Raw genomic sequence first — 20,887 nt, 5'->3', positions numbered from 1 at the left:
GGGAAATTATATAATTTTACTTTTACAAAATTTAATGTGTTTTAAGTAACAATAATACAAAAAGCTTTTCAAGAGACTGGCAGGAGAGCTCAATGAATAACGAAAGCCTGATGACCGAAGTTCAATCTTCAAAAACCACATAAAGGTGGAAGAAAAGAATTCACTCCACAAAGTTGTTCTCTGCTCTCTCTCTCTCTCTCTCTCTCTCTCTCTCTCTCTCTGTGTGTGTGTGTGTGTGTGTGTGTGTGTGTGTGTGTGTGTGTGTAGGTCTTGTTTAAGTGATGTGAAGATTTCATGAATGCATCTCCCTGTCACATATAGAAGACTCTCACAGCAGATGTACTGGTCCTCTAGCTTGTAACAGTCTTTCTTCCTCTTCCGTGCTGTTCCCTGAGCCTTACATGTAGAGGTTGTTTTGTAGATGTACTAACTGGGCATGGACATCTCATGGTCAGTTGTTCTCTGCATTTTGACTAGTTGGGTCAATGTCTCTGTCTACCTCAGATGCAGCTTCTTTGATGAGAGGTGAGGGCTACACTTATCTGTGGATTTAATGATAAGAACTTAGACTGCAGTTGGGAATTTATACTGGCTTAGAAAAATGACAATAGTAGGTTCTCTGCAGTGGGAAAATGCGTTTGTACACTGTAAAGTTTTGTCACTCATATTGGTCTAGTAAAATGCTGATTGGCCAGTAGCCAGACAGGAAGTATAGGCAGGGCAACAAGACTAGGAGAATTCTGGGAAGAGGAAAGGCAGAGAGCTAGTCATCATCCAGAAGCAGAGGAAGCAAGATGAGAATGCCTTACTGAGAAAAGGAACCAAGCCATGTGCCTAAACATAGATAAGAATTATGGGTTAATGTAAGTTGTAAGAGCTAGCTAATAACAAGCTGAGCTAATAGGCCAAACAGTTTATAATTAATATAAGCCTCTGCGTGTTTCTTTGGGACTGAACAGCTGCAGGACCAGGTAGGTCAGAAACTTCTGTCTACAGTTCTCTTCTAATCTATGACATTACCAATCACAAACAGATGCCTAGGTTTCCAATACCAGGCATGAATTCTCTCCCTATTGAGTAACCCTTAAGTTCAATTACAGGTCTATTGGTTACCAAAAGATAGATGTGCCATTGTAACACCCTCAGGGATATTTTACAATGTTGGTCATTGTCATGGTTCATAAACTTTACAGATGGAAAAGATATTATTAATTACTTTTCTCCCTTGTCAGCTTGCATACAGTGAGGGTCTTCAGGGAGGAGGCTTCCAGGTCAGTTCTAGTCTCCTCCTCCTCCTCCTCCTCCTCCTCCTCCTCTTCCTCCTCCTCCTCCTCCTCCTCTTCCTCCTCCTTTTCCTCTTCCTCCTTCTTCTCCTTTTTCTAATATTTTATTCTTTGAAACATTCATACATACATACAATGACTTTCTATCTTTTTTTTTCTGAAGCTGTGGACCGAACCCAGGGCCTTGAGCTTGCTAGGCAAGCGCTCTACCACTGAGCTAAATCCCCAACCCCAATGACTTTCTTTTTTAAACTTTTTTTTTTAGTCTTTCGAGACAGGGTTTCTCTGTAACTTTGGAGTCTGTCCTGGATTAAACATAATTCTTTATTGATTCTTTAGAAATTTCACATTATGAACTCCAATCCTGCTCATCTCCCAGTCCCTCCTTATATACCTCTCATCCTACAGTATGTCCTCCAAATTAATCAAAAACAAAACAACCAAAAAACCCACCTCACTCCTCCATCTTTCCAATACCTCTTCATTCATCCTAGTGGCATCGGGAGCTGTGGCATGTCACACAGTGTACCCCTTTTATCCAATCAGTGCCACCCACAAAATGTTCATCGTGATGAGTTGTTGGTCTAGTACAAGGCCTCTGGTTTCTGGTCCACCATCATCACTGGGCTGGGCCCTCAGGGAAACTCCTCTTGGATATCCTGTTGTTGCCCTGAGTCATGGAGATTTTTCAGTTAGGCAACTGTTAGCGTGGGCCAACCCAAGTCCTAGGATGTGGGCCTGGATGATAGTTGAGGGGGTTGGTCTGGGCCATTGGAACCATCTCCCTTCTCCAACTCCAATGTCTGCAGCAATAGAGCTTTGCCTTCAAGGACAATAAATATACTGTTTGGGGAGTCTTTGAACTCCTCTGACCAACAACTTGAAGAAAATATTTTCATGCCTAGGTGATGTGGGAGCGTCATATATCAATCTGTTGATTTCATTGGTTAAGTAATAAAGAAACTGCTTGGCCTGATAGATTAGAACATAGGTGGGTGGAGTAAGCAGAACAGAATGCTGGGAAGAAGAAGGGAAGTGAGCTCAGATGTGAGGCCGCTGCTCTCCAGGGCAGATGCGATGAAGCTCCGACCCAGGATGGACATAGCCTAGAATCTTCCTGGTAAGCGCACCTTGTGGTGCTACACACATTAATAGAAACGGGCCAAGCAGTGTTTATATGAATACAGTTTGTGTGTCGTTATTTTGGGGCATAAGCTAGCCAGGCAGCTGGGAGCTGGGAGGCAGGAAACGCAGCCTGCAGCTCCCACTACACCTAGGATTGGAGTTTTTATTAGTCTATAGCTCTTGGAGGGCGTTTTATCACCTCAAGTGGAATAACTTCATAAAAATTACTTTCATATCTATACAGGCTATAATTTTTCAGTCATCCTTAGTGGTTTTTGTTTGTTTTTTGGATTTTCGAGACAGGGTTTCTCTGTGGTTTGGAGCCTGTCCTGGAACTAGCTCTTGTAGACCAGGCTGGTCTCAAACTCATAGAGATCCGCCTGCCTCTGCCTCCCAAGTGCTGGGATTAAAGGTGTGCACCACCACAGCCTGGCATCCTTAGTGTTCTTTATCCCTCCTCCCTCACTCTTCCTCTGCCTTGCCTTCCCTGTCCCTCCCAAGCTGAAGCCCCTCCCCGTTTTAACTGTCTTTCCTCTAGTGCACTCATGACTCACTAGCCTCCTTTCACGAGCTCTTCCTACAACCTCCATAGTTCCTTTTTACTTTCTGGGTTTTCTGCTGTTTCTCCTAATTATATACCCTCATATAAGGAACGATTCAGAACTAGTTGCCAGGCAGTGGTGGCACACACCTTTAGTCCCAGCACTCAGAAGGCAGAGGCAGATGGATCTCTGTGAGTTTGAGGCCAGCCTGGTTTACAAAGTGAGTTCCAGGACAACACAGTGAAACTCTGTCTCAAAAAAAAAAAAAAAGTAGAACGTGTATCCACAAATGCACAAATGATACCAGTTTATCTTTCTGGGGTTGGGTTATCAGATTTAGTGTAACTTTTTGTTGTTGTTGTTTTGTTTGTTTGTTTTGAGACAGGATTTTATTTTGTGGCCCTAGCTGGCCTGGCACTTTATCGAAAAGGAAAAAAAAAAAACAAAGCAAAACACACACAGACAGACACACATAGGGATGGCTAATCTTGGTTGTCAACTTGTCTTCTTCTAGAATCAACTAAAACCCAAATAGCTGGATGCACCTATGAACCCACCTATGAAGGATTTTCTTGATTGGCTCCTGTGAGGTGAGAAGATCCAACCTAAATCTGATCATTTGTAATCAGAAGACCTCCCCAAAGACAGGTGGTGGTGTTGCAAACCTTTAATCCCAGCACTCAGGAGGTAGAGGCAGGACAATGTCTAAATTCAAGGCCAGCCTGGTCTACAGAGCAAATTCCAGTACAACCAGAGTTACACAGAGGAACCATGAAAAAAAAATGACCCACCTTAATTCTGGGCCACACTTTCTGATGACCGCCTATATAGACAGTCATAGAAGAAGAAAGCCTTTTGTTTTTTTTGCCTGCTTGCCCTCACTTTCACTGGCAAGTTCATCTCTCCTGCTGCTGAGGCAATCCTCCGATGGTATTAGATGGTATTAGAACCTGTTTCTCCAGGACTCCAACAAACAATGAAGACCAGTGAGACATTCGACCTTGTAGACTGAACAACTACTGGATTCTTGGCCTTTTTGTTGGGATACAGGTACTGCTCAGCTAGTTGAACCACAGCCTATATGCTAACCTTAATATATATCATTCCATCAGTTTTGCTCCTTTTTTTTGTATTGTTTTGTTTTTTCAAGATAGGATTTACTCTGTGGCTTTGGAGCCTGCCCTGGAACTAGCTCTCGTAGACCAGGTTGGCCTTGAACTCCCAGAGATCCTCCTGACTCTGCCTCCCAAGTGCTGGGATTAAAGACCACCACCGCCTGCACTACCGCCCCGCACCACCGCCCGTCCAGTTTTGTTCCTCTAGAATTGCCAAAGCACTCATCCAGTGAAGGCTACATTTGGAGTTGTGAAGGACTGAGGCACACTCAGCTTCAAGACTTCAGCACCTCTTAGTAAGATAGCACCTTCAGTTGCAGATCTCTATAGTATACACCTTAATAATTATCTTAGTTAGGGTTTCTATTGCTGCGACAAGACACCATGACCAAAAAAGCAAGTTGGGGAGGACAGGGTTTATTAAGCTTACACCGCAGCGTTGCTGTTCATCACTGAAGGAAGTCAGGACAGGAACTCAGACAGGGCAGGAACCTGGAGGCTGAAGCTGTTGCAGAGGCCCTTAGGGGTGTTGCTTACTGGCTTGCTTCCCATGACCTGCTCAGCTGACCTGCTTATAGAGCCCAGGGATGGCACCACCCACCATGGGCTGGGCCCTCCCTCATTGATCACTAAATGAGAAGATATCTTCCAGCTGGATCTCATGGAGGCATTTCCTGAGCTGAGGCTCCTTCCTCTGATGACTCTAGCTTGTGTCAGGTTGACACACACAACCACCCAGTATAATAGTAATAAAATATTAATTTGGTCTGCCCTGTCTGACATTAATGTTAACATCCTGTAAGTCTCAAAAAAAAAAAAGTGATGTTTTAAATTTCTTTGTGCAGGTTTACTGTGTCCTGGAGGTCCAGGAAAAAAAGTACTGGTGAAACAAACACAGCTTCAAGTCATCAGCACCAATGTATCAAAGGGCTGGCGATGTGGATTATTTAATAGCAAGGCAGCCTTTGTCTAGTGCTTAGGAAACTGGATTCAGTCCCAGAAGCACGTGAACCCAATGTGATTGATGGTCCCATCAGGAATTCAAGGCCAGCCTGGGCTATGTCAAATGTTTTCCAGATATTACTGTGTCAGGAGGATCCGGAAAGTATGCCTCTTCCTTCAGCAGAATTTATCTGTCTTTGACTTGTTAAAAATATGTGTATCCCATCCGGGTACCAACCAGGCCCGACTGTGTCCGGGATGGCAGGCTGTGGAGGGAGCGAGCCCACCAACCCGCCAATGGGGGGAGCAGGGCACGGGCGACAGGTTCAATAAACAGAAACAAACAAACAAACAATAAAAAAAGATATGTGTGTATGTACATGTGCATGCTGGTGTTCAGAAGGCAGCAGAGAGGTTCAAATCCCCTGGAGCTGGAGTTATTGGTGAACTGTCTGATGTCGGTGCTGAGAGGCCAAGGCAGGCGGGTCTCTGCATAGTTCTCTTAATCTTTGAGCCATCTCTCCAGCCCTCCATCTAACTTTTAGAGGGCTCTCTCTCTCCTGCGGTTTGTTTACAGCTTACTTCCTGCAGCTAGACAGTTCAGAGAGGCTTAGCTGAGTGACTTTTCCCCTTTCACAGTGCCTTATTCTTACCTCCCAATATTAGGAGACTATACGAAATCCACAAAAATATGAAAAAAAAGTATTCTTTCTTTTAAGTCCCTTCCACTCTTTGACGTTTTTTTCCCATCACTTAATAAATCTACATTTGCTCTGGGAAAACGAGAGACGGAAGGAGAGAAAGAAAGGAATTAAAGAAACGCAAAGGAAGGTGAAAAAGCCACCATGACGTAGATGCAAACAACTTCCCACCTCCAGAAGTCAAAACTACTTGAGGGCGGGCGAGACTACAGAGCGCATGTGCAAAAAGCTTCCCCGACTCTACATTTGGCGCGAAATTCGCTTGTGGTGGGAGGGGCTCTGGACGGAGCCGCCATTGATTGGACATGTTTGGCGCGAAGTACCCCAGCTCCTGCTCCATGATTGGCTGGGGTGAGAGGGCGGGGCCTGGCGGAGCCGCGCGCGAAGCGGCCGAGCGGAAGGAGCAACGCGTGGGAGCTGCAGCCGGTCTTCTGTGGTGGTCTTTCCTCAGCGGCTCGTACTCTTAGCGCTGCCATGGACCTCGCAGCGGCCGCCGAGCCCGGCGCCGGAAGCCAGCACCCGGAGGTGCGCGACGAGGTGGCCGAGAAATGCCAGAAGCTCTTCCTAGACTTCCTAGAAGAGTAAGTGGGCTTCCGGGCGCTGGCGGGTCGGCGGAGCCTGGGGCTGCGGACGCTCAGGGTCGGGGAGGGATGGAACCGGACCAGGCCGGAATCCAAAGCCGCGCCGAGCCTTCCCTCCCCGTCCCCAGCGCCTTCCTGCGCCATGCTTTGCTTCTTTCTCTTTGCTTTTCTGAGACAGGGTCTCCCCGAACTCGAGTAGGCAGAGAGGGTTTTGAACTAGCGATCTTCATGCCTCCACGTCACGAGTGCTGCGGTGACAGACGCGCATCGCCATGCCCGGTGGATGCGACGCTGGGAGTCGAACCCAACCCAGCTATTTTATTTCAGTGCTCGCATCACAGCCCAGGGGGGCAGGGTTGGAGCGGAACCCGTTACCTCTTAAGTATGGTGAAGCCACAGCCGGCTGCTGGGAGCTTGTAGAGCTTGCCGTGCTGCGAGCCTCGGTTTACAGAATTCTTTTTTTTTTTCTTTTCGGGATTATGCCAGTATGTAACAAAAACTCCCTGTTTTGACTTTTTGGGGGTGTGCACAAAAAGTAGCATCTTGTATTGCATTGTACAATCATCTGGATCATACCTGTTGGAAACTTTCATCTTTCCACACAGACTCTACCTATTAAATAACCAGTTTTATGCGCCTGTTTCCTAGCCCACTGATAATTGCCAAAGCCCTGAAATGGATGACTATAGGGGCCTCGTATAAGTAGTGTGTTGTGGCTAATTTTGCTAGACGTGCAGCTTTCTGTAGTCAGTTTTTTTTAAGGCAAAGTAAAACTACATGGCATGTGTATACCCTATCATATATTGTTTATCCGTTTGTCTTCCTTTGGGCCACATGAACAATACTGCTCTCTTTTGAAATTCTGCTGTACTTAAAACTGATTTAAATTTCATTTTCCTGCTTTTGGTAATGTTCTTGGCAGTCAGTACAAGCCAGACTCTTGGTGAAAGTATAAACCAGTGGTTCTCAACCCATGGGTCTCAACACCTGGGGACTAGCATATCAGATTGCAGTTAGTACCTGTAGCAAAATTGAAGTTATGAAGTAGCAACGACATTTTATGGTTGGGGGTCACCACAGCATGAGGAACTGTATTAAACGATCACAGCCTTAGGAAGGTTGAGAAGCACCACTTATATAAACAGTAAGCAGTAGCTACTTCTTCCCTTGTGAGCGCAGTAGGCCTGCTGTTTTCCAGATGCTTTCCCCTGTCAGCTCTGGCATTCTCGGCCCTCTAGCCACCCTCCCACCTCACAAAGGTGTTAGAAAGGTTCCTTTCAGCACATAATAAAAGTGCCTTCCCGGGGTGCTAGGGGTGCTAGGGCAGAGACAGGCGGATCTCAGAGTGTAAGGCCAGCCTGGGCTACACAGAGAGACCCACCTTCTCGGAAAAACAAAACAAAGAAGTACCTTCACCTTTACTGTAGGTCAGTGTCGAAGCTCAGCATAAACAACACTTTGGTTCACAGAAACAGCTTTGGTTTTGTTTATGGAATAAAGTCTACCTTTTTCTTTTTCTCCTTAATTTTTGTTTTGTTTTTCTTTTTTTTTTGAATATTTATTTATTATGTGTACAATGTTCTGTCTGTGTCTATGCCTGCAGGCCAGAAGAGAGCACCAGATCTCATTACAGATGGTTGTGAGCCACCATGTGGTTGCTGGGAATTGAACTCTGGACCTTTGGAAGAGCAGGCAATGCTCTTAACCACTGAGCCATCTCTCCAGCCCTTTGTTTTGTTTTTCAAGGCAGGGTTTCTCTGTGTAGCCCTGGCTATCCTAAAACTCAGTCTGTAGACTAGGCTGGCCTCGAACTCAGAAATCCACCTGCTTCTGCCTCCTGAATGCTGGCACTAAAGGTGTGCACTACCACCCAGCTACTACTAAATTTTCTGTTGTAGCTTCATTCTCCAAAACCACCGTCAGTCACTATAGGTGGTTCTATCACCTGTTTTATTGTTTATTTTTTAATTTTTTTTTGGTTTTTCGAGACAGGGTTTCTCTGTGGCTTTGGAGCCTGTCCTGGAACTAGCTCTGTAGACCAGGCTGGTCTCGAACTCACAGAGATCCGCCTGCCTCTGCCTCCCGAGTGCTGGGATTAAAGGCGTGTGCCACCATCGCCTGCCCACCTGTTTTATTTTTGGTTGCTTGCTTGTTTTCTTAAAGTGTTGGGGAAGGAACCCAGGGTCTGATACATGCTAGACAAACATTCTACTACTGAGCTATTATCTCTAGCATTCTTTGTGCTGGGATTAAAGGAGTGCACCACTCTCCACAGCTTCCCAGGCCTTTTTTGACTCTTATTTTGAGAAAAGGTCCCTCTAAGTTACCCAGATGGTCCTGGAACTTCCAATTTTCCACCTTTAGCCTCTCCAGTAATTAGTGTTACAGGCCTGCACCACCAAGCCCATCCACTTTTTTTCATAAATGTAACTTTTAATGACTTCCAAGGAATAATTCCAATGTTACTTTTACATATGAATCTTTATTATAGATATTCCTGTAGGCATAATTGGCTTATATTTCTGGCACTTCTCATCAATAGAAATATTATTTGTTTGTATTTTGTCTCCTAAGAATGCCAACCCTAGGGCAGGAAAAACACTTACCTTTCCTGTGCCTTTAGGTATCAGATGTAATGCTTTATACTTGGGTCCGTCTAAAATAAACATTTTAGAAGAATTTGAGCCTGATGTAGTTAGAAGAGGAATAATTTTGCCCAAAACAAAACCTGATCTACATAGTATATGAAAAGAGCAGAAAATATATTTGTATGCTGTTCTGTTTTACCTTTGGTTGGGAAGCCACCAGCTTTACTTCATGTGTTTACATTTCCTTGGGGTCTTTAGCTGTGATACCTCATTTCTCTGTGTGCTGGTGTTTGTTTTGCTTGCTTTAAATTTTTTTGTGGTGTTGGGGATTAGATCTATGGCTTCATATATGTTAGGCAGGCATTCTAGCACTGAACTACATTCCCAGTCTCTATTCTGCTTCTTAAATAATGACTAACGGAAATTTAATCTTTGAATTTTTAGTTCCATTTCTTAACTGTCGGATCTTAATTACACGTAACAATAATTTTCAAAACCTGTTATTTTGAAATTGTTAAATCATCCAAGCAGTCAGATGAATCTCTGAGCCAGCCTCGCCTACAGAGCAAGTTTCAGGATAGCCAGGACTATGCAGAGAAACCTTGTCTTGGAAAAATAAAAAAGTAATATACCAAGTTACCTAGTGTGCAGATTCTTTTTTTCTGCTTAGTTCCTCTATTTAATGTGATTTTGTATCTTCAGGTTCCAAGGTAGTGATGGAGAAATTAAATACTTGCAGTTTGCAGAGGAGCTGATTCGTCCTGAGAGAAACACACTAGTTGTGAGTTTTGCAGACCTGGAACAATTTAACCAACAGCTTTCTACCACCATTCAGGAAGAGTTCTATAGGTAAGAGCATGTTCATTTTTCCTTTGAATAGACATGAAGCCTGAAAAAGTAGCTTCTTGCCCTGGATGTGTTCCCTGTAAGAAAGAAGGGCATTTGTCACAATTACTTCCTTCTAAGGAGAGACCTTTTGGTACAAGTGGTCTCATTAACATAGGCTTTTGTAGAGCTTGGGTTTCCTTATGTCAGATGTTAAAAAAAAAAAGTTATTTTCTATATAGTTTTCCCAAGAAGAAAATGTTTGCTTTGTGTTATACATTTAGTTACTTAGTTCAATTGGGCGGGCTCCTTCCCTTCCTCCCTCCCTTCTTCCCTCTCTTCCTCTCTCTCTCTCTCTCTCTCTCTCTCTCTCTCTCTCTCTCTCTCTTTGTTTTTTTGTTTGTTTGTTTGTTTTGTTTTGAGATAGGATTTTTCTACATAGCCCTGTCTATCCTAGAACTTGCTCTGTAGACCAGGCTGGCTTCAAACTCTACAGAGATCTACCTGCCTCTGCCTCCCAAATGCTAGTATTAAAGGTGTGTGCTTTCTTGTTTTATTTGATCTTAACTATTCTGTTTCACTCCTGGAATAGGTACTTAGAGTAACTGTAGTAAGTCCTGGTTTTGGACCAAGGATATTACTTTTTCAGATAGAGCCTCACCGTGGTGCTTCTCAGGTTGACCTTGAATTCTTGGCTGAAGATCTTGCCTCAGCTTCCTGAACAGCTGGAATCTCAAGCACATTACCACTTATGGCTACTTAAAGGAATCTTTATAGCAATAATGTTATTGGTTTTGTTAAAAAGTTTAATTTTTCTGGTTATAGAAGTAATGTATTGTCTCTTTTTTTTAATGGTTTATTTAACTTATTTTATGTGCATTGGTGTGAAGTGTCAGATCCCCTGGGACTGGATCTTCAGACATTTGTGAGCTGCCATGTGGGTGCTGGGAATTGAACCCGGGTCCTCTGGAAGAGCAGTCAGTGCTCTTAACCACTGAGCCATCTTTCCAGCCCCTGTATTGTCTCTTTTAAAGTTTTATTTATAAGGGATGTGTGCCCTTGTGCATGTGTGCAATTCATAACAGTTTACAGGAATCAGTTCTGTCCTTCTTCCTTGTAGGTCCTAGGGATTGAACACAAGTTCTCAGCCTTGGTGACAGCACCCTTACCCACTTTTTCATCTTGACAACCCATGTGTATCTAACATATTTTTTTTAAAGTAAAGAAAAGTAAGGAGAAAAATCAAATTACTTTTATATTCTCAACTTTACCACTCATTGGTAGCCATTCTTTGCTGGTTTGTTGAAGCAAGCATCCAAAGCCTCTAATGTCTGCAAGTATAAAATTTACAAGGATCTTACTACATTTTTTGTTTGTTTGGTTTTGGTTTTCATGAGAGGGTTTCTCTATAGCCCTGGCTGTCCTGAAACTCTGTGGACCAGGCTGGCCACCTGACTCTGCCTCCCAAAGTTCTAGGCTTAAAGGCGTGCGCCAATACTGCCAGGCAATCTCACTGCATTTTGATGTCTTCCTATGTGTCTATAGTTTTGGAGATATTACAGATACAGCATCCTTCCCTTTTTGGCCTAGTGTATAATTTTCCATGTAAAATTCCTTGGATACTTGTTAGTAGCTTAGGTGTGGCCTTTTGTTTTGTTTGTTTTTGTTAAGATAGGACTTCAATATATACCTTGGTTGGTCTTGAACTTGTTTTGTGTACCAAACTCAGATATCCCTGTCTTTTCCTCCCAAGTCCTGGGATTACAGGTGTGCACCACCACATTCCAGCATAGCTTGAGGATTTTAGGGGTAGAAATAACTTCAGCTCATTTTATTTTCAACTATGTATGAGAAAAACAGCTTTGTTGCCAGGCGGCGGTGGTGGTACATGCCTTTAATCCCAGCACTCAGAAGGCAGGAATAGGCGCATCTCTGAGTCTGAGACCAGCCTGGTCTACAAAGAGAATTCCAGGACAACCAGAGCTGTTTTAGAGAAACCCTGTCTCCAAAACCAAAAAACCAGCTTTTTCCACAAATAATGATCTACATTTGTTCTAAATCTTTGTATAAATACGAATTTTTGTCAATAGTTATAAAAGACACATAAATTAGGAGACATGGTCCTGTTTTCATGATGGATTGGAAATTGAGGTACTCTGAAACTTTTTAGTTATAGTTAGTCAAGAACAGTTGAAGATAGCTCCATGGTTGAAAGTGCTTGCTGTACAAGCATTAGGATCAGAGTTTATTTCCCATTACCCACATAAACCAGAGTAGTCAATAATAACAGTAACCCCAAGACTAGGGAACAGAGAGGACAGTCCTGGGGGCTTGCTGGCTAGCAAGTGAGAGACCGTCTGTACACAAAGTGAGGCAGGAAGTCACCTAGTGTTGCTTTCTGGCTTCCCATGTGTTCATGGACTCACATACCCATACATACGAAGGGGAAAAGAATGGCTGCAGGAGTAAGCAGGGGAGTTTACTTTAAAAGCAAGCATCTGCCTTGCAGTTATGTTCTAAAGCTTGGTTATGACCAGGTGGGATGCTGTACTCTAAAAGTTGACAAACATGAAAAAGAAGGCAGTCTTGGTAAGAGTAAACTGTCACTGGTCCTGTTTGTTTTTCAGAGTCTACCCTTACCTGTGTCGAGCCTTGAAGACCTTTGTCAAAGATCGAAAGGAGATCCCTTTTGCCAAGGATTTTTATGTTGCATTTCAAGACCTGCCTACCAGACACAAGTGAGGAAGGAATCTTTTTGGGGTGAATCTCATGGGCCCAGTCATGCTAATAACTGTCTATATAATATAGAGACCACTCTTTCTTTGCTGAGTCTCAATCTTCTCTTCTATCGTGTCTTTTGTCTTGAGTTTTCTACTTTAGTCATAAAAGACAAATTTGTTGCTGTAAAAATCTTTTTACTTGATAGTAACAGGATCGTAGTAAGTACTTAAATACTGATGCTGTGAAGTACCTCTTTTTTGTGCCTGTCATTTAAAGGTAAGGTCTTGCTATGTAGCTCGCTGGCTTCAAACACCCAAGCATCCAGTCTCTTTGCATGTGCCGCCACACCCAGTTCAGATTGACACATTGAAGTTTTTAAACCTTTTACCCAGAAAATTTAGTTTGGAGAAACTTTTTTTCCCATGGAGATAGGATGGGCAGTGTGAAATAGATGGGCAGGGAGATAGATGAGGCAGATACTCAGTACTGTCAGACAGGATGTACTGGGGGAGGGCGTGAGAACTAAGAATAGTTGCAGAAATTTGTGATTGACAGACACATGCCTCATCCCAGCACTCAGGAAGCAGAGACATGTGATCTCTTTTGTGTTCAAAACAAGCTGGTCTACAAAGTGAGTTCCAAATCAGCCAGAGATATATAGTAAAATCCTGTCTCAAAAAAGAAAAAAAGTAAAAGAAATTAATGAATTTTAGAACTTTAATGAATATAGAGTCTCAGTATGTAGAGCATCTGGCTTTGAAATCAGAGTGATCAATTTTTACAGGGATTGACTATTTTTGCCTTCCTAACGGTTAAGAGCACTGGCTGCTCTTCCACAAGATCAGGTTTAGTTCTCAGAGCTCACATGTCATCTCAAAGCTGTCTGTAACTCTAGTTTCAGAGCATCTAGTATCTTTACACAAACTGACATACATGCTGTCAAAATACCAATGCATATAATAAAAATAAATAATAATGAAAAAGGTGCGTACTACCATTCCCAGCTAAGCCCCCCTTCCCCCAGCTTAAATACATAACATTCTTAACCATTAGAAATAATTTAAAAGTTTTATTCATTTGGGTGTTGTGTGTGTTAATGGGTCCCAAGTATGTACAATGCCCAGAGGTACTAGATACCCTGCAGTGATGTTTAGTTGTGAACTGCCTGATACTGGTGCTAGGAACTGAACTGAGATGTAGAATAGCAAGTACACTGAGGTCTGCAGTCCTGAAACTTAAGTATTTTTCACTAAGCTTGAGATGGCGCTCCGACTAGACTGACTGGCATCAAGCACTTAAGATCTGGTTTACCCCTTCAACAACATGCTGTGGTTTCAGATGCGTGTCAAGGCATCCAGCTTTTTTATTTCTTTTCATCTTTCATAGTCATATTTTTGGGACAGTTTATCAACTATCTCCCTGCCTCTACCTCCTGAATGAGTGGTGGGACTAAAGGTATATGCCACCACTGCCCGGCTCATTTTCATTTATTTATTTTCTTCTTCTTTTTTTTTTTTTAAGATTTATTTATTTATTATGTATACAACATTCTGCCTCCATATATGCCCGCAGGCCAGAAGAGGGTGCCAGATCTCATTACAGATGGTTGTGAGCCACCATGTGGGTGCTGGGAATTGAACTCAGGACCTCTGGAAGAGCAACCTGTGCTCTTTAACTACTGAGCCATCTCTCCAGCCCCCTCATTTTTATTTTTTTAAGGAATTTATGTTACATAAATTAGCAATGGGCATGTTGACCAAATTATTCTTTTAGGAGATCCTATGTAATAATTTGTCTCAATTCTTTTTTTTTTTTTTTTTTTTTTTTTCGAGACAGGGTTTCTCTGTGGTTTTGGAGCCTGTCCTGGAACTAGCTCTGTAGACCAGGCTGGTCTCGAACTCACAGAGATCCGCCTGCCTCTGCCTCCCAAGTGCTGGAATTAAAGGCGTGCATCACCACCGCCCGGCTTGTCTCAATTCTTTTAAAGCATGTTTATCATTAATCACTCCTAATAAAAACAGAAATTATGGACTAGAGAGCTGGCTCAGCAGGTAAGAGTGTGAACTGCTGTTGCAGAGGACATGAGTTTGCATTCCAACAGGAGTTGTATCAGGAGGCTCACAACTGCCTGTAACTCTAGGAGGCTTCCGTGTCTCTGACCTTTGAAAGTGTTTGCCCTCACATGTACTTACCCACACAGAGACATACACTCATACATAATTAAAAATCATTTAAGACAGATAACTTAAAAAGGAAAATTTCTTAGGTTTCCTACACTAAGGAAATGGAAAGTGGGTTAGGTCCTAGGTTCGATCCCCAGAACTAAAGGAAAAAGAGAGATGGAAAGGCCAGGGAATGATGACACATGCATTTAATCCCCGCACTTGGGAGACAGAGGCAGGTGGATCTCTTTGAGTTTGAATCCAGCTTGGTTTACAGAGTGAGTTCTAGGACAGCTAAGGCTGCACAGAGAAACTGTGTCTTGGGGGAAAAAAAAGAAAGATGGAAAGGATATTAATCTATTAATGTAACACTTGTCTTCAAACAGGATTCGTGAGCTCACTTCATCCAGGATTGGGGTGCTCACCCGCATCAGTGGGCAAGTGGTACGCACTCACCCAGTGCATCCTGAGCTCGTGAGTGGAACTTTCCTGTGCTTGGACTGTCAAACAGTGATCAAGGATGTTGAGCAACAGTTCAAATACACACAGCCAAATATCTGCCGAAATCCAGTGTGTGCCAACAGGAAGAGGTTCCTGCTAGACACTAATAAATCAAGATTTGTTGATTTTCAAAAGGTATTTACTTATGTTTAGATCAGATTCATGTATGTATTTATTAGACAAATAGATTATTAGATTAGATTCACTGCTAATACCTTTTTTTTTGGTCCTTGTGATAGCTTGTAGATGACAGTTTTTAAGGAATTTATGTGTTAGTGTTTTTTCTCCCTTTACATAGTTTTTGTTTTTTTTTTTTTTGATTTTCGAGACAGGGTTTCTCCTTTGCTTTTGGTTCCTGTCCTGGAACTAGCTCTTGTAGACCAGGCTGGCCTCGAACTCACAAAGATCTGCCTGCCTCTGCCTCCCAAGTGCTGGGATTAAAGGCGTGTGCCACCACTGCCCGGCTTTACATGGTTTCTTTGTTGTATCATGAGCAAGTTTTATTCATGAAGCTGCTCTCCTTTCTGTGAGGGAGACTACAACTCTTTCAGAAGAACTAGAGATGGAGAAATAACCAGAATTTGAATATTCACATACCTGTGGGGGATTCTAGGAAAGAACATACAACAGTATGTTTTTAATGTGCAGCAAGTGTTTTTCCCGAGGACCTTTCAAAGCAAGATTCAAAATTACAAGAATTAAGTCTTGGTTGCACATACATTTAATCCCAACATGGTGGATCTCTGGGGCCAGTATGGTCTCCATAGCAACTTTAGGACCGCCAAAGCTACATAATAGAAAAAAAATTACAGGTTTTCTTCTCTGACTCCTTGTCCAGTGCAGGTTATCCTGTAACAATTGTCTCCAGTGTTAGAGTAGCAAGAACAAAGGAGAATGTAATTGTTCCTTAGGCTGGGACTGCGCCTCAGTAGATAAGAATGCTGATTTAGCTGGCTCACAAGCCTCTGGTCCCAGCACTAGGCAGCTGAAGGCAGAAGGTCAGACGATCAAGGTCATCTTTCTGTTCTTATTTGGCCAGTCTGGGCTATGAAAGACTGACCCCCCCCCAAAAAAAATTTCCCTGTGTTCCTGGAGGTGCCTACAACTGTTTCTTTGCTTTCCAGTAGGAAACATTCATTGACAAATATAGTTGTCCCCTCCCCATTAGAGGTCAATATTGAAGTAGTTAGGTGTGGAGTTTTGTTGTGTTTTGGCGGGGGCTTTGAACAGTTTCAGTGTGTAGTCCTGGTTGTCCTGGAACTCACTTTGTAGACCAGAATGGCCTCATTGACCTGCCTCTTGTGTTTTCAAAAAACTTCTTTGAGGGGCTTGGAGAGATGGCTCAGTGGTTAAGAGCATTGCCTGCTCTTCCAAAGGTCCTGAGTTCAATTCCCAGCAACCACATGGTGGCTCACAACCACCTGTAAAGAGGTCTGGTGCCCTCTTCTGGCCTTCAGGCATACAGACAGAATATTGTATACATAATAAATAAATAAATATTTAAAAAAAAAACAAACTTCTTTGAGAAGTTTAAGGAGGGTGTGACATGGATGAAATCTTTAGTCATTTTGAAAACAGGGAGTTTAGAGTAAAAGGTAAAGTTTTTTGGGTTTTAATTTTGTTTTGAGGCAGATTCTCATGTAGCCCAGACAGGTCTTGAACTCACAGTGTGTTCAAGGGTGACCTGATCTTACTGCTTCTAGCTGCCAAATGCTGGGATTACAGGCTTGCATCAACCCATCCAACTAAAAGTGAAGTTTTTGGAGGGGCGGGGAGGGTGGCTCCAAGATAAGAGTTCTCTGTAAGAGAGGCCTGCCCGACCAGCCAGGCTGGCCTTGAACTCACAGAGCTCCCCTTGCTCTGCGAGTAAAAGGTATGCACCACCTTGGTAAAAGTGAAGTTTTCTGGTAGGGAGTAGTGTGGGGTGGGGTATTTTATTTTGTTGTTTTCTCGTTATTGTTTGTTTTTGATTTTTTGAGACAGGGTTTCTTTGTAGCTTTGGTGCCTGTCCAGGAACTAGCTCTGGTAGACCAGGCTGGCCTCGGACTCAAAGAAATCCGCCTGCCTCTGCCTCCCAAGTGCTGGAATTAAAGGTGTGCACCACCACCTCCTGGCTCAAAAGTGAAGTTTTTAAAGAATTCTTTTTATCTTATCTATGAGTGGTTTTTGTTTGTTGGTGTGTATACCACGTGCCTATAATGCTCACAGAAGCCAGAAGAGGGTGTCACGTTCTGCGTTACTGGAGTTACAGATTGTCTTAGTGAGATTCTATTGCTGTGATAAAACATCATGACCAAAAGCAACTTGGGAAGGAAAGGGTTTATTTTAGCTTATGGTTCTAGTCCATCATAGAATAAAGTCAGGACAGGAACCTAGAGTCAGGAACTGAAGCAGAGAGCATAGAACAATGGTTCTCAACATGTTGGTCGTGACCCCTTTGGGGAGGGTCAAATGATACTTTCACAGGAGTCACTTAAGACCATCAGAAATCAGGGGCTGGAGAGATGGCTCAGCGGTTAAGCGCATTGCCTGCTTTTCCAAAGGTCCTGAGTTCAATTCCCGGCACCCACATGTTGGCTCACAACCATCTGTAATGAGGTCTGGTGCCCTCTTCTGGCCTGCAGACATACACACAGACAGACTATTGGACACATAATAAATAAACAAATAAATAAATAATTTAAGGAAAAAGACCATCAGAAATCATAAATATATGAATTATAATTTATAACAGTAGCAGAAATACAGTTATAAAGTAGCAACAAAGATAATTTTATGGTTGGCAATCACTGCAACATGAGGAACTATATTAAAGGTTCAAAGCATTAGGAAGGTTGAGAACCACTGCCATAGAGGAATGTTGCTTACTGTTTTCCAAGGCTTGGTCATCATGGTTCTACAACCCAAGACCACCTGCCAAGGGGTGGCCCAACTCACTGTGGTCTGTGCATGCCAACATCAATCATTAATCCAGAAAATGTCCCACAGGCTGCCTACCAGGCCTGAATGATAGAGGCATTTTTCTAATTGAGGAACTCTTCCCAGATAGCTCTTGCTTGTGTTAAAGTGCTAGGAATCAAATTCTGATCCTCTGCAAAAACAGTGTTCTTAACTACTGAGCCACCTGTCCGGTCCTGATAGATTACTCTCTTAACCAGTTGAGCTATTTGCCTAAAAGTTTTAGGGTGCAAGATTTTTGTGTGCAAAGCAGACAGTGCTGAACCATCTCTCCAGCACTAGTAGATGTAATTGCTTAGCCAGTTGAACTATTTGACTAAAAGTAGTTTTAGGGCACAAAACTCTTATTCATTCATTTATTTTTATGCATGTGGGTGTTTTGCTTGCATGTATGTCTACGTACCATATTCATGTAGTGTCTACAGAAACCAGAAGAGGGCATTGGAGCCTCTGGGACTGGAGTTGCTGATGCTTATGACCCTTAATTCCTGCTAGGAATTAAATCCAAGTCCTGGAAGAGCAACCACTGCTCCTAACCACTGAGACATCTCTTCAGCTTCTGTTACAACTTATTGAATGAATATTGGTTTATGTCAAACATCTCCAGGGCAGGGCCTGTGGAGATAGTTTAGTTGGTAACTTGTTTGTCACACAAACTGGGAGAGACATGTATTTGATCCCAGTACCCACATAAAAGGCCAAATGTGAGCCAGGCAGTGGTGGTGCACACCTTTAATCCCAGCACTTTGGGAGTTTGAGGTTAGTCTGATCTACAGAGTGAGTTCCAGGACAGACAGCCAGGGCTGTTACACAGAGAAACCGTGTCTCGAAAAGAAAAAAAAAAAAGCCAAATGTGGTAGCTCTGTTCACAGGAGGCAGAAACAACCAAATCTCTAAAGCTAAAGGGTCAATCCTTGTAGCTAAAGTGGCAAGTTCCAGGCCAGTGAGACCCTGTCTTTAAAGAGGTAGATGGTGCCTGAGGAGGGGCACCTGAGATAGGGCTCTAGCCTCCCTTACACACACACAAAGAGAAAAGTGTACACAGAGGCTGGGATATGTGGGCAATCATAGTTGATTTCAATCGCACAGTGTATAAAGGCATCTCTTACTTTTGCTGGTGGTCTTGATATAGGTTCGTATTCAAGAGACTCAAGCGGAACTTCCCCGAGGAAGTATCCCCCGAAGTTTAGAGGTCATCCTGAGAGCTGAAGCTGTGGAGTCAGCCCAAGCTGGTGACAAGTGTGACTTCACAGGGACACTGATAGTTGTACCTGATGTCTCCAAGCTTAGTATACCAGGTCAGTAATTTGTTGTTCAGATATAACCAATCCTGGTCTGCTCCTCAGAATATTTGGCTTCTTGAATCTTCCGTGTGACATTTCTGGCTACCAATCAGAGTGAGCATGGAAGTATGAAGAGACTAAAGAACTGATTTTTCTATAAAAGGTGCTGCTTCAGCTTTGGCTTATTCAATAAATTAGTTCTTATTAGCACCTTTAGTATTTTTTTTATCTTTTTTTATATTTATTTATTTATTATGTATACAATATTCTGTCCGTGTGTATGTCTGCAGGCCAGAAGAGGGCACCAGACCTCATTACAGATGGTTGTGAGCCACCATGTGGTTGCTGGGAATTGGACTCAGGACCTTTGGAAGAGCAGGCAATGCTCTTAACCACTGAGCCATCTCTCCAGCCTGCACCTTTAGTATTTGAACTCTGAAATACCTTATCTCTTACTCTTATAGGAGCACGTGCAGAGACTAACTCTCGAGTCAGTGGAGTTGATGGATATGAGACAGAAGGCATTCGAGGACTCCGGGCCCTTGGTGTCAGAGATCTGTCATACAGGCTGGTCTTCCTTGCCTGTTATGTTGCACCAACCAACCCAAGGGTGAGTTTTATTTTTACTTATTTGTTTGTTTACTGTGCTAGGAATTAAGCACAGGGCTTTGTGTCTGCTAGATATGAATTCGACTATATCCCTAACCCTAGTGGTGAGATTTACTAAGATAACAGAGCTTGATATAGCTTTTTGCTGAGGCTCATTTTCATGTCAGTGATGAACTTCCTATTAGAGCTCAGTAACATAAAACAATAGTAGCCTTTGTTTTCCTCACTGGGTAAATGACAAGCCTCTAAATCCCTTTATTAACTGAAGTCTTGCTAGTTTTAGGGACTATAGTCAAACCACAACTTTGACCTCCCGAGCACTTTCATTCTAATGAAAGTGAAATTTCTTTTCCTTTACATTGTTTTAGCTCTTTGTAATGTTTTTTGTTTTGTTTTTCTTCTACTTCTCAGTTTGGAGGGAAAGAACTCAGAGATGAGGAACAGACAGCTGAGAGCATTAAGAACCAAATGACAGTGAAGGAATGGGAAAAGGTGTTTGAAATGAGTCAGGACAAAAACCTGTACCACAACCTCTGTACCAGCCTCTTCCCTACTATCCATGGTAAGAACTGTTTGTAATAGAAACTTGCAATCAGTAGGAAACTTTCCGTGGGTGGTACTGGTTCAGGGATCTTCATATTGGGACTGAAGATCACTGGGTGCTCTTATGGAGAACCTGAGTTTCATTCACAACACCCATACAGAGGCTCACAACTGTCTGTAACTCCAGTTCTAGAAGATCCAGTGCCTTCTGGCTTCTGAGGGCACCAAGCTGCATGTAGTATATAGGCATATTTGCAGACAAAGCACCAATACACTTAAAGTAGATCAGAAGCTATGGGTGCCCAAAAGCTAGACTGTGGCTTGAGCAATAGCTCGTGCAGGAGCTCAGATAACTTACCTTAGTGTGCTCATGGATAGCGGGGAGCTTGGACTCCTTACCGTAATGTG

The 20,887-nt window shown here is 43.0% G+C and overlaps 1 protein-coding gene across 1 annotated transcript in view; it reads left to right on the top strand.

The window, feature by feature from the left end:
• Nucleotides 1-6,090: 6,090 nt before the first annotated feature.
• The window catches only part of Mcm6 (minichromosome maintenance complex component 6), a 34,543-nt gene continuing 19,746 nt past the window's right edge, over nucleotides 6,091-20,887 (top strand). Inside the window, exons 1-7 of the mRNA XM_075987812.1 lie at nucleotides 6,091-6,289; nucleotides 9,580-9,726; nucleotides 12,330-12,440; nucleotides 14,972-15,221; nucleotides 19,177-19,342; nucleotides 19,792-19,937; nucleotides 20,348-20,498. Of these exons, the coding sequence (XP_075843927.1) occupies nucleotides 6,183-6,289; nucleotides 9,580-9,726; nucleotides 12,330-12,440; nucleotides 14,972-15,221; nucleotides 19,177-19,342; nucleotides 19,792-19,937; nucleotides 20,348-20,498 (1,078 nt within the window). The 5' untranslated portion in view covers nucleotides 6,091-6,182. The remainder of the gene's footprint in view (nucleotides 6,290-9,579; nucleotides 9,727-12,329; nucleotides 12,441-14,971; nucleotides 15,222-19,176; nucleotides 19,343-19,791; nucleotides 19,938-20,347; nucleotides 20,499-20,887) is intronic.

This window comes from Microtus pennsylvanicus, chromosome 10, assembly GCF_037038515.1.
Source record: "Microtus pennsylvanicus isolate mMicPen1 chromosome 10, mMicPen1.hap1, whole genome shotgun sequence".
In the NCBI taxonomy this organism is placed as follows: domain Eukaryota; kingdom Metazoa; phylum Chordata; class Mammalia; order Rodentia; family Cricetidae; genus Microtus; species Microtus pennsylvanicus.
The sequence above is the reverse complement of the archived record's forward strand: the minus strand, read 5'-3'. Positions and strand labels throughout refer to the sequence as shown.